We start from the raw sequence: 12,763 nt of genomic DNA, 5'->3' as shown, positions 1-12,763 counted from the left end.
AAGAAGCTAACCATTTATTCAAAAACGTTTTTTTTACCTTTTTTTTTTTTTTTAAGTAGGCTCCACACCCAACGTGGGGCTCAAACTCATGACCCTAAGAATCACATGCTCTACCGACTGAACCAGCCAAGTGTCCCTATTCAACAATTTTTGAGTGTGTACTTCCTACAAGACACTTCGCTGGATGTTTTATTACATTATCTACACAACATACCTAGCGTAGTATCCCCATTTACAGATGAAGAAACAGACTCAAGGAGAATAATATACAAGACTAATGCAGCACAGAACCAAGATTTGAACTTGGGCTTGTCTGGCTGAAAACCCCACGCTTCACTGATGTCATATTTGTGAAACTCCTTAAAAATATCCTAGCTCTTCTTGGACCTTCTACTTCTTGACCTCCTACTTTCTGATGTGTCAACCAAACATGACCTTGCCTCTCTCTGAATTCTGTAGCCCTTTGTTTACAACTCTTTTTTCCAGTACTTCTGTGTTATATTTGTCTTATCTCACGGATTGTAAAACAGCCGAAAGGGAGCTGGGTTTTATTACTCACAGTATCCTTACTTCACAACACCCAGCATAGAACCTTGCAAAAAACAGCATTGCTGTGTGCACCAATTGCACAAATCCTCAATGCCAAGATGCTGATACAATCCTTTATAGCTCTTCAACTTCCTTGGTACAGGTTGGTACATGAACTCAGTTTCATTCAAGATCATAATCACTCCTACTGGCTGCAAACCTTAACCTCAATACTATAGTGTCATTGTCAATAAGATAGGCCAGTTGTTCTCAAAGTGTGGTCCCTACACCGGCAGCGCCACCTAGGAACTTGTTAGAAAGGCCAGTTTTCAGGCCTCTTCTCAGTCCTACTCAGTCAGAAATCCTGGGGTCGAGGCCCAGCAATCTGTGTTTAACATGCCCTCCAGGTGATGCCGACGCACTCAGGTCTGAGAACCCCTGAACTAGGCTCAAGGAAGTAGCTCAAAGTGAAGACAAAGCTTTAGGCACAAAGACGGTCCTTGTTCAGCCTTCCATTATTTTTAAGAACAAAAATCAGAAACAAGGTACATTAATAAACTGAGAAAAAGATACATTATAGCACTTCAAAATGACAAAAAAATCTACAATCATTAAAAACGCTGGGAACAATAGGTTTCTAAGAACACGGGAAAATACACTATAAGTAAACAAGATTAAGACAACAAGAATAATCAAGAGTAGATTTAAAAAAACTATTCATATTGCATGATCTTAACTATGTATAAAAATAGGCCTAGAAAAAAGAAAGAACGCGATAGTAACATCACTGGTTATCTTTAGGTATATTTTCCATAACAACACCTTTAAAATGTAGCTTGCTAAAGTACTTTGAAATACCTAAGTAATGTGTTTCAACTGTAATGTGCCGTATTATAATTACTAGATATCTCCCACTGGATGCCCTGGCACCACTCCCTCGTCCAACAGAGATCCTGCTCTCAGCACCGCCTGCACCGGCAAGGAGTCTCTCAGATACTTCGCATTCCACTGTACCTCACCTCCGAAATTCCAACCACACTGGACTGGTCATCTCAACTTTCAATTGCTTTTTCAACAGAATTTGAAATAATTCCCAAGAGTTTATCTTTTATCCATATCCAAATCTCGGAATAAACTTAAACAGAATCCATTTAATTATCTTTCTTAGCACTCCACCAAGGCTGCCCAGCACTCTCTACAATGAGGACATCTTCCTTGCTTTCTAAGTCCTTCCAGCAGTCCCATAAACAACTGAGCTTTTTTCTCAATTTAGCTGGCTACAAACACAAAATTAGAAAACAACAGACACAATTCAAAAGGTCAGACTAGAGTACTACTTTATTTAGGTATTGCCTACCATCCCTCCCTGCTCTTCTCTGCCACATGCTATGGTTTCCCTCACTTGGCCTCCTCTGTCTAGTTGTCCTTACTGCTTCTGTCCTTACTGCTCTCCCACCCCCACTGCTCCTTTCCTGCATACACAGTCTGCACAGTTTTCCTCCCTTCCACCAGACCCCACCTACTCATTTATTCAACATTTGTTGAAAATATCCCACCTTCCAGGCACTAGGGATATAATAGAGAGGAATAGGTATCTGATAGAATTATAACACTGGAGAGAAGACCACCATACAAAAAAAAATTATAAAGTATGTCAGGTACCCAGGGAGAGGAAGTTGCAAGAAGTCATGGGAGGACAGAGCAGGATGACTCCCGCCTGGCAAGCCAAGGATGCTTTCCTAGGGAACAGTACTGAAGCCAAGACCAAAAGGGCGAGTCCACCAAGGGAAAGAAAGGACAGGGTTCTAAGTAGAAGGCCTAACATATACGTTGAGGTCCACGGGAAACAGAGCAGAATACTCAAAGAAATGAAAGTAACTCACTGAGGCTGGAGTACAGAACGACACAAGAGGTGTGAGACTGGAGGCAGGCAGAATTCGGTCAAGAAAGGCCATGGAACTAAATTAAGGATTTTGGACTCTAGATAAGGCAACAGCTATAAGAAATTTCAATGTGACTGCAGTGTGGAAAGTGGGCTAAAGGGGAACAAGACCGGAGTCTGGGAAATTGGCTAGTAAGCAGACAAGCCATCCAAGCAGAGATCACGAAAAGACCCCCAGGTTCCTGGCATGGGTACCTGGGTAGATAGTGGCACCACATTCACGGAGATATTTAAAAAAAACAAAAACAAAAACACGAGTAGGAGCAGGTTTGGGGGAAGGGACGATGGGGGACAGCTGGATGCTGAAAGATTCTGGAGTTCCATACTATATCTTGTTTCTTATACAGTTTGCAATTACACTGTTCCTTTACGTAAGACTTTTCTGCATTTACTCATCATACTTTTGCAGTTGTCAGTGATAAGTCACATAGTGATTTCAGGCAGAGAAAGCAAATCTGTTTTATACAATTTTCAACACCGACATGAGCAGTAAAAAGCAGCTGATACTTCATTCCTTCTACATGTTCTCAAAGGAGGAGGAGAAAACTGGAGCTTCAGGCTTGCAGTAAACTGGCTTTCTCCATGTAGGTGTGAAGTGGCCTATAGATCTGATACACCGTCCATTCCATCCTGCTTTTACACCCAAACTGTTTCATCTCTGGGACCTGCTTTTATGGCCACTGACTGATACAAACTATACCCATATTTCTTCCATCAAGCCCAGAGCCAACACTTCTATGATAAAACCAATTTTTAAACAATCAAGTGTTGTAGGAGAAGAGTCTGGGAACATCTGTGGACTTTTACTTGATTTTTCTTTTTACAATAAATTGCGTAACTTGCAAGTATAATGCAGAACCCCTGTAGCCCTCGGCCTACTCACCACTGCTCTGCTGGGTGGAGTACAGAGTTCCCCAAAGTGACACATGAGTGTCATGCTCCTACTTCTGATGTCAGACGTGAAAAGGAAAAAGGCAGGACTGCTGTATTTAGTCTGCTTGTGCAGAAGACACAGGAGACCTGACCGCTCTTCAGGACTCCCCAAATTATGCGGGAGAAGCGAGTGGCCTGGCCAGGTTACTGTGAAATAGGCTCTGGATGTGGGTAAATCCCTCGCTGGGGCTAAAGGATGAGAAAAAGGAGAGCGGTGCTCTCTGCCAGGCAGTGGACCCCAGAGCCTGGGAACTAAAAACTCAATTTCATGGGTATACACCAGTTAGGGGTGATGGAGGATGAGCTGTCTCAATAATTCCTTATCAAGAACTCTTCACCAGGGCCAAGATTCTCCAGCAAGACCAGCCACATGGCAACTCTAAGCCCAAATAAAAGTTAGCACAACCCAAGGGAACCTGTAAGGAAACCGAGATCCGTCCATACAGCTCTGTAGCTGAAAGGGATGCAAATCCAAAATAGGCAGTGAACTACTTCCACACCTTCCAGCACCTCCGCCTATTCCTAACCACTGTACCCAATACTTTCTTCTCATCAAACAAATAGATGGTAAGTAATTCTACACTTATATTTGAAGTGCCTGTGAACAGGAGACAGAAATATCAAGTGGGCAGTTGGATACAGGAGTGTGGAGCTTCGGACAAGTCTAAGTCGGAGATACATATTTACTAGTTATTAGAATATGTAAGTGAAAGGAGGGCAGCAGATGAGACTTGGCAAAGTCGCCAACCCATGTGGGAGGGGAGGGGAGGGAGGGAGGGGAGGGGAGGGAGGGAGGGGAGGGGAGGGGAGGGGAGGAAGAAAAAAGAAAAGAAAAGAAAAGAAAAGAAAAGAAAAGAAAAGAAAAGAAAAGAAAAGAAAAGAAACGTGTGGGAGGGAGATACCACTCTCCTTGGTTAATTTTAGGACTAAGTTAAGGGATATAAAAAAAAGCATTTGATTTCACTTCCCTACCTCAGTAAAATCTATTCTCTACTCTGGTCCCTCCTTCCCTCTATCAGTCTTTTTTCAGACTTTCTTTAAATTATACTTCTAACTGAAAACACCATCTCTCACAAGTACAAATTGGTAAAGAACCCAAAAATCAACCACCCTTGGCCTCAGAGGACACCTACACTTACTGTTCTGGAAAACTCTGTAAAGGCCAAAGGGATTTCTCTCAATGAAATGCAGTTTATCTCTTTGACTAGTTCAAAGCAGACTGGCATTAAATCTCTCTTGGAGCAGTTAGGGTGGTTAAGTGTTTCGGTTTCAAAGGAATGCAGCCTGTAAGCAAAATTAACATCAAAAGAGGAAGCCAGATGTCAAACCATTGAGCAAAATGGTGGCCAATAATGAGAAACAAGCACTGCAATGTGGAGAATCCCCACACCAATAACCTCAAGGTAAATTTCAAAACGTTTCTGATACAAACTTTCATCCCTCATCTATGACCTATATTTTTTTCCCTCCACCCACTACATCCTCTTTTATTAAAAGTAACACAAAAGGAAAACACTTTTGAAATCAGAGTGAGACTTATACACCCCAGCCGCAACTTCAACAAGATATCATCGTGACTAAGTTCACATGACTCATAACTTTCCTGAATTATGCAATTCGTAACAGTTCAATCGAAATCATCTTGGGTGTCCCATGGAGTACTTCAAAAGCCAGGATTCTAGTATATATTTCTATCCTTCAAAGACTGTTGTCAAATCCCAATCAATATTTAGTACTGAAGGACACCTCGTTGGCTCAGTCGGTAGAGCATGTGACTCCTGATCTTGGGGTTGTGAGTTCGAGCATCATGTCGGGGGTAGAATTTACTTAAGAAAAGTAATACTGAGGTTACAGTAGCATTTATAGAATAAGTAGGCTACCATAAACCATGCTCTTTAACTATAAAACTATTCTTTGATCTTGAGCAGTTAAGCAACCAATCACATCCTAAGCCATCAAACACACACACACACACACACACACACACACACACACACAGTCATTCTTCAAAAGAAAGAATACCCACAAGGCATATATTTATCACTGTGACAACGGGACAACTCACTACACCTTCCTTAGATTCATTTTTTTCTGTTTTATTTTAAAAACTAAAACATGATCTCTAAGATTCCTTGCAACTCTACAGCCTCTAAGTGCCCCCGCCAGGAGTGTCCTTATTTTCCCTCTTCATCTACCTAAACTTAAAGTCTGGGCTCTGAGTATCACCTCCCTCAGGGAGCTTCCATAACCTTCCCAGGCCAGGTCGGGTGCCTCCTCGTGGTAACAATACTTGCCATGAGGCACTTGTATCAGTCTCCTCCATGTTGCTTTGGAACTGCCCGTTTGGACCTCTCTACACGACTGATGCAAAAGCTTCGTCAAGATGAACATTGTTCATCTTCCTATTGCATACGCTACGTGTTCTTCTAACATCTGGTGAATACGTGGATAAGTCTATGCATTTTCCTGGCACTAGTGGTGCCAGCTCACAAATACAAAGCACACCGTCAAACACACACACACACACACACACACACACACTTCTGCGATCTGTAAATGCTGTAGAGGGTTCATCTAGAGAGTAAGGTTGTCCTCCACTCTGTGCGCACCCTTAGGATTCACATGCTACTGACTTTCCAGCTGTGAACAAGAGCGTGTTAATAAAAGTGAAACAGCCGTGTTATACTGGTGAAAGTATAATTTTAATATCTCAAAACACCCGTTCTTTTTATTAACATTTATCCTTACGACGTAGATCCTTACCCTATCCCTCCATCCTGACCACCCCTACCTCAAAGTTCCCCTTCAGTCTGTACTGACTTATCGCATCTCGGCCCTTCCTAACGAGCTCCCTTGTGGTTCATTAAACTACTACTCACCTGTAATCCATTTCAATTTGAGATAACCACAAAGCAGTTGTTCCAGGGAGGACACTCAACACCTTCAATACCCTCTCAGTCAATTACAATTTCTTCCCCTTAAATAAAAGAATTGCCAGGCAAACTAATGTGAAGGTTTTAATTAGCTATAAAGAAAGCCCACGTGGTGTCTCAATCGTCACAACACTATATATGGAATCCCGGTGGTATTTGGGGGCCAATACAACTATGAAAAAATCAACCCTGCACGCTGGGAAAATATACTAGGTAGGCTTCATATGTAATTACTAATTAAACTGTGTTACATGTCAACTTGGGGAAGGTAAAAGACCCTAGGACATTGTAACTTTACACGAACTTCACATCTCTGAATATACGTCCATCCTGAAAATCCAGCCTCTTTAGAAAATCTAAATAAGAACCCTCTACTTTCTGGGCTCAAAACGGATCCAACTGGTCGTCTCTGAGAACTTCTTTGTTTTAAAATGGCAAGGAAGGCTTTCACGCAGCATCAAAAAGTCCTCTTGGTAGGTTTAAGCGCCTCCTCCCAGCACCTCCAATAAGCTACAATTTAAATAAGTACCTGCTTAAAAGTTCGCAAAACACAAACTCAAGGTTGAGCTCTCCGGTCTCCGCCTTCCGACCAGATTACTACATAAGTACCTCCTACAGCAGAAATTCTAGTTCATTTTGGAGAGCCAGGGAGAGCTGTGGGGCTCTGGGCCCTTCCCATCCTCCACCAAGTCCCGGCTTTGGTAGGAACCCCTTAGTAGGACAGACACCTGCACCACATCTCCCTCCCCAAACACGAGCCAACACCACCCCCACCCACCCCCCCCGCCCCGTGCTTCCCTCTTTCCCGAACTACTCCCCAAACACAAACTCAGGAGGCCGACCCCTCCCCGGGCCTCAGTCACCCAGGGGCCCCTTCCAGTATCCCTTCCTTTCCCATTCAGAAAGTCAAGCCGGTCCTCCTACTTTCCCTAAACTCCGAGAGCCACACCCCCTTCCTGCACTGAAAACTTAGGGACGCGCCACCGTCCTCCAACACCCCGCCCCCAAACACCTGAAAGATCCTGCTCCCCTGCTCTTCCCCGAAAGCAGCGCGCTCCAGGCGCCCGGCGCCTGTCTAAGCCAACTCTCCCGGGTCTTTACCGAGTCGCTGCGGGGAGCCGAAGCCCGGCCCGTCCGGAGGTCGCGGCGCCAGCACGAAAGGAACCACGCTGGTCAGGAAGAGGAGACACTGCCTCATGTTCCCGGCCCGGCCACCGGCTCCAGCTCTCTGGGCAGCCTTCGCCTGACGGGGGGGGCGCTCAGGACACTGCTCACATTGGGAGAGAAGGGAATCCGCCCGGCCCGGCCCCTCAAGACTCTGACTCCTCCCGCGCCGCCTACCGGAAGACTCTAGACCTCGGCTCCAGGTCCCCGGAAGTGCAGGAAGCGCTCGGAGAAGGCGGCTCAACCCGCTTCCGGCCGCCTCCGGCCCCCACACCGCCCACAGCCGGAAGCCTGGCCCTGCGCGGCATGCCGGGAGGCCTTCGCTGGCCCCGCCCCGTGCCGGCGCCCCGCCCCCTCACCGCCCCTCCGCCCCCCCGCTCCGTCTCCCCAGGGGCGCGGCCGGCGCCTACACGGCCTGACTCGACCCATCCGGGCCTCGCCTTTGTCCTCGGGTGACCGCCGCCAGGGAGGCGGGAGCTCGTGACTAGGCCCTCAGAGGCGCGTCGGGCCGCCTCCGTCGTCTGAGTCCCACGTCTGGTTAGGATCCCCGTTACGCTTTTCACTCCACGGCTGTAGAAAGCGCCCTGCGGCCCAGGGCCTACCGCGAGGGGCGCCTGGGCTGGGACGCCGGTTGGAGGCGGCCCAGCTTCTGACCCGGGAGAATCTCTGTCCACGCGCCAGGGTCCTGGGAGACCAGCCTCCCGGACGCAAGTGGGGTGTGCAGGCGGGCCGTCCGCGCCTAACGTGCGGCCACCGGCGGCGTCCCTTGTGATCAACAAGGCTTGGTGGCGGGAAATGAAAGGTAGCCTTCTGGACGCGAGTCTTCTCGTTGGCCCCGCTGTAGGTAGAGGGTCTGCAAGCTTTTACAGAAACTAGGATCCTAGCCCTAACTCCTCCACATCTGTGAGTACAGGAGCTAGAATCTTCCAGCCAGCTTTCTAAAAAGTCAGTCCTGCTTGGTTCGTTTAGCTTAGATTGGAGAGTTCCCAAAGCAGTTTGTATCTTGTGTTGCAATCCTTCGCATAATTTTAGTAGTTGAGTGTTTATAGTATTGAAGAAAACATTCTAATAACATTTGATGCGTATTGCTATTTTGGTTCAACTAAGATTTATACAAGTAGGACATAACACATTTCCCACTTAAGAGTGAGTGGAACAGCCTTTTCTCCATTATGAAGTGATAACTTGTCGGGAATAGAATATAGCCTTGCTTGGTGAACTTTCAAGGCTAGCTCCTAATAAAATACACAAACGATGGTTTAAATTTAGGTTCATTGTGGTAGGGCCTTAGTAAAACCTCAGCATCTTTTCCAACCGTTGTTATCCATAGTTACTGGCTTTGTGCATTTTTGGTTTCACTGCAACTGGTTCATCTGGGGTAGGCCTTCATTAAATAGAAACACTGATTGCATGCCTAGTCAAAGGTAGGCAGAATTTTGCCTCTGCAAATTGTACCCAACTTAAGAAAAAACTGTATCTTGGGTGGCTGTCAGTTGAGCATCCGACTTCGGCTAGGGTCATGGTCTCACGATTCACGAGTTCGAGTTGTGCATCGGGGCTCTCTGCTGTCAGAGCAGAGCCCACTTTGGATCTTCTGCCTCCCTCTCTCTCTGCCCTTTCCCTGCTTGTGTGCACTCTCCCAAAATAAAAAACATTTTTTAAAAATAAAAAAATTGTTTCCCCAAAAAATGTGACCATTGTGTACAATTTTTTTTTTTTCTTGAACACCTAGGCACCATACTCTCCAGCTCATAAACTTTATTTAGATCTTCATTTATATTCTTTCAGTGTCTTCCACGGCTCTACACTTGCTCATAGAAAACACTTAGCTGTTTCATAAATGCCATTTTTAATTTTTTTAGTGTTTATTTATTTTTGAAAGAGAGAGAGACACAGAGTGCAACCAGGGGAGGGGCAGAGAGAGAGGGAGACAAAGAATTCGAAGCAGGCTCCAGGCTCCAAGCTGTCAGCACAGAGCCCGATGCGGGACTCAACCCATAAACCACAAGATCATGACCTGAGCCAGAGTCAGATGCTTAAACAACTGAGCCACCCAGGCAGCCCTTTTTTTTTTTAGGTAGGTTCCATGTCCAGTGTGGGGCTTGAACTCACAATCCAGGAGTCTTCTGCTTTACCAGCTATGCCTGCCCAGTGGCCCAGTAGAAGTGAAGCTCCTGGTCTACTTTTTCATATCCAGAAGTCCTAGATTTTCAGGAATTCGAAGCAATCTCTCCCGTTTACAAATCGGGACCCAAATTCCAATTTGATGTTTGTCTTTCATTTCTCATTGTCCATAAGATAAATAAATAAGTAAAATAAGATGAATGAGCACCACGTGGGGGAGGTAAAGAGTCAGAGGAACATGATAAGAGGGACATATTGGATAGGAAAACTAGGAGTCTGAGCCAGTTGTCTCCAAGCTTTTATTCTCTTATCCCGAAAAGAATTGATCAGGATGAAAGGACGAAATTTCCAGCATAATATAAACCCTTTTAAAATTGAATTTGTTAAAAGTCCTTCTTTCGCATTTACCCAATGGGATATAAATATCAGAGATCTGATAGCTTCCATGGCCACTGGCCTCCCAGTAGCCCCCAGTGATCCCTGCTTCCTGATACGCACATTCTTGTATAGTCAATCCCCTTCAACACTGGACCCAGAGTTGGGCTGTATGACCAACAGCATACAGCAGAAGTGATGGTATTTCACTGCCAAGATTGTGAGAGACTGTGTCTTCCATCTGATGTGCTCACTTGGCTTGCTCACTCTCTCTTAGGTCAGACTTGCTGAAGATCATATGAGTGAGCTTGGAAGTGAATTCTCCAGCCCTCGGCGAGCTATGAGGTGACCACAGTCCCTCAGCCCGACAGCTTGACAGCAACCTCTGGAGACCCTGAGGCAGAAACACTGAACTAAGCCATTCCCTGATTCCTGACCCTCAGAAACTTCGGGAGAGAATAAACGTTGCTTTAAGCTCCTAAGGTAGGGGTCATTTGTTACACAGCCACAATTATCCACTTAAAAAAAATACAGCCAGGGGCACCGGGCTGGCTCAGTCTATAGAGCATGTGACTCTTGATCTCAGGGTCATGAGTTCAAGCCCCACATTGGGCATAGGGCCTGCTTTAAAAAAATACAGGAGCAGGTTGACTAGTATGATAGGAGACAATAGGTTTCACTAGGCAGAGAGGGAAAGATTAGAGCCTGAGGTCCCTGGGGCCGGGGGACACCCATTTTGGAATAATGCTGGGCGTGTCTGAACACAGCAAACCCCCTCAAGTTTCCTCTTAAGACTGTAAGATCCCACCTACTCCCCCTCAGGGTTCCCCTCAGGAGTTTGACAAAAGACCTAAGTGAGGCCATAGGCCACCCCTCATTCAATGGACACGAGCCAATCAGGAATGGACAACCCAACACCCAGAGCTATCCGGCCAATAGGGTTAGGACCTGGGAAGGAACGAGGGGGAAGGGGAGGTGGGCGCGGACCAGAACCTTATAAAACAAGGACCCTTGTCTAGAGTCACAGGCATTCGCTTTCGCAAGTCCCCTCTCTGTAAAGAGAGCTTTCCTACTATTCTCCCTTTCTAATCTTATACTCTAATAAACTTTTGCCCGCTGCTCATTCTGTCTCCACCTCTCCATTCTTCCAAGCGGTGAGACAACGAATCCCAGGTATTGTGGTAAAAAAAATCCTGCAACACTAGGTTCCTTTCCTTAACACCAGAAGTGGTTCCTTTAATTTAGAATTCAATAAAGATAAGTAAAAGATACTTGAGATTCACTGATCTGCTATAAACTGAATTGTTTATAATTATATACTTAATGCAAGTGAACTTGAGAATAAAATATAAAAAGTAATGGGGTGTCTGGGTGGCTCAGTCAGTTGGGCGTCTGACTTCAGCTCAGGTCATGATCTCACTCATGATCTCACTGTTCGTGAGTTCGAGGCCCGCATCGGGCTCTGTGCTCGCAGCTTGGAGCCTGGAGCCTGCTTCGGATTCTATGTCTCCCTCTATCTCTGTCCCTCCCTCCCTCATGCTCTCTCTGTCAAAAATAACCATTTAAAAAAAAAATGTGAAAATATAAAAAGTAAAATACTTACAAATACTAAACGCATATAGCTACATCTGGTTCTGGAGTTAACTACCAAATCCACACAAGTGTTGGTAAGATCTTTTGTCTAAATGATCAGAGAGATAGCTGTTTGGTTCTAGCTGAGTTGTTTTTTTTTTTGGTTTGTTTTTTTTTTTTGGTTTATTTTTTTACTTCTTCTGTCATCCTAGCTCTATTTCTCTTATTAGCCACTCTTGTCCTAATCCCACCAGTACTTATAGATGAATAGTGCCTTCCTCACTCCATTTCTAAAATGCTAATTATTCCTACATCTGTACGCTTTTTTTTTTTTTTTTTTTGCCAGTGAACAAGTCTCTGTAAAGCTAGCACTTACTTCAAGAAACGTGAATCAATTCACAAATCTCCATCAGATAACAAATGCCATTCCTGGAACACGACTATATACAAAGTTATACACCAAGAATTCTAGATTCCAAGATTTTAGTTCAGAAATTTTAACCCATTGCAGGGTCTTTTAGAAAGAAACATGAAAAATATACCATGCATGGAGCAGAGCAGAATATTTGAGGATCCTCACTGATAAACAGATGATTCTTTTCTGGATTTTTTTTTTTTTAATTTTTTTTTTTTTCCAACGTTTATTTATTTTTGGGACAGAGAGAGACAGAGCATGAACGGGGGAGGGGCAGAGAGAGAGGGAGACACAGAATCGGAAACAGGCTCCAGGCTCTGAGCCATCAGCCCAGAGCCCGACGCGGGGCTCGAACTCCCGGACCGCGAGATCGTGACCTGGCTGAAGTCGGACGCTTAACCGACTGCGCCACCCAGGCGCCCCTTTTCTGGATTTTTTTAATGGGCAAAAAAAGAACCAGGCCTGATAGAAACTGGAATAATATTTCCCCCCAGGTTCAATGCGAGAAGAAAACCAATCATTTCGTTGAAAATATTATTTCAAGGAGATTCATTTCTAAAATTTTAGTAACCATTTCTTTTTTCCTCCCTCCTCTCCCCGCCCCCCACACACTTTATTTTCATGACTTTTTTATGAAAAAATTTTTTTTAACATTTATTCATTTTTGAAAGACAGAGAGAGACAGAGCGCAAACTGGGGAGGGCCCGAGAGAGAGGGAGACAGAGAATCCAAAGCAGGCTCCAGGCTCCGAGCTGTCAGCAGAGAGCTGACGTGGGG

The 12,763-nt window shown here is 45.1% G+C and overlaps 1 protein-coding gene and 1 long non-coding RNA gene across 4 annotated transcripts in view; one reads left to right on the top strand and one right to left on the bottom strand.

The window, feature by feature from the left end:
* Positions 1-7,779, bottom strand: part of ADAM17 (ADAM metallopeptidase domain 17) — a 52,997-nt gene extending 45,218 nt beyond the window's left edge. For 2 of the 3 annotated variants that reach the window (XR_006301125.1, XM_043604564.1), the window contains exon 1: positions 7,438-7,690. Coding sequence is in view for 2 of the 3 variants with exons in the window: in XM_043604564.1 (XP_043460499.1) it covers positions 7,438-7,534 (97 nt within the window). In the remaining variant the exon portion in view is untranslated. Of the gene's footprint in view, positions 1-7,437 lie in introns of all 3 variants that reach the window. The other variant, XM_043604563.1, reaches the window with a different exon arrangement.
* On the top strand, positions 7,760-10,481 carry LOC122497487. The gene is made up of 2 exons (XR_006301127.1): positions 7,760-8,302; positions 10,277-10,481. It is a non-coding gene; the product is annotated as an uncharacterized LOC122497487 (long non-coding RNA).
* Positions 10,482-12,763: the final 2,282 nt, after the last annotated feature.

Source organism: Prionailurus bengalensis, chromosome A3 (assembly GCF_016509475.1).
Source record: "Prionailurus bengalensis isolate Pbe53 chromosome A3, Fcat_Pben_1.1_paternal_pri, whole genome shotgun sequence".
Classification (NCBI taxonomy): domain Eukaryota; kingdom Metazoa; phylum Chordata; class Mammalia; order Carnivora; family Felidae; genus Prionailurus; species Prionailurus bengalensis.
The sequence above is the reverse complement of the archived record's forward strand: the minus strand, read 5'-3'. Positions and strand labels throughout refer to the sequence as shown.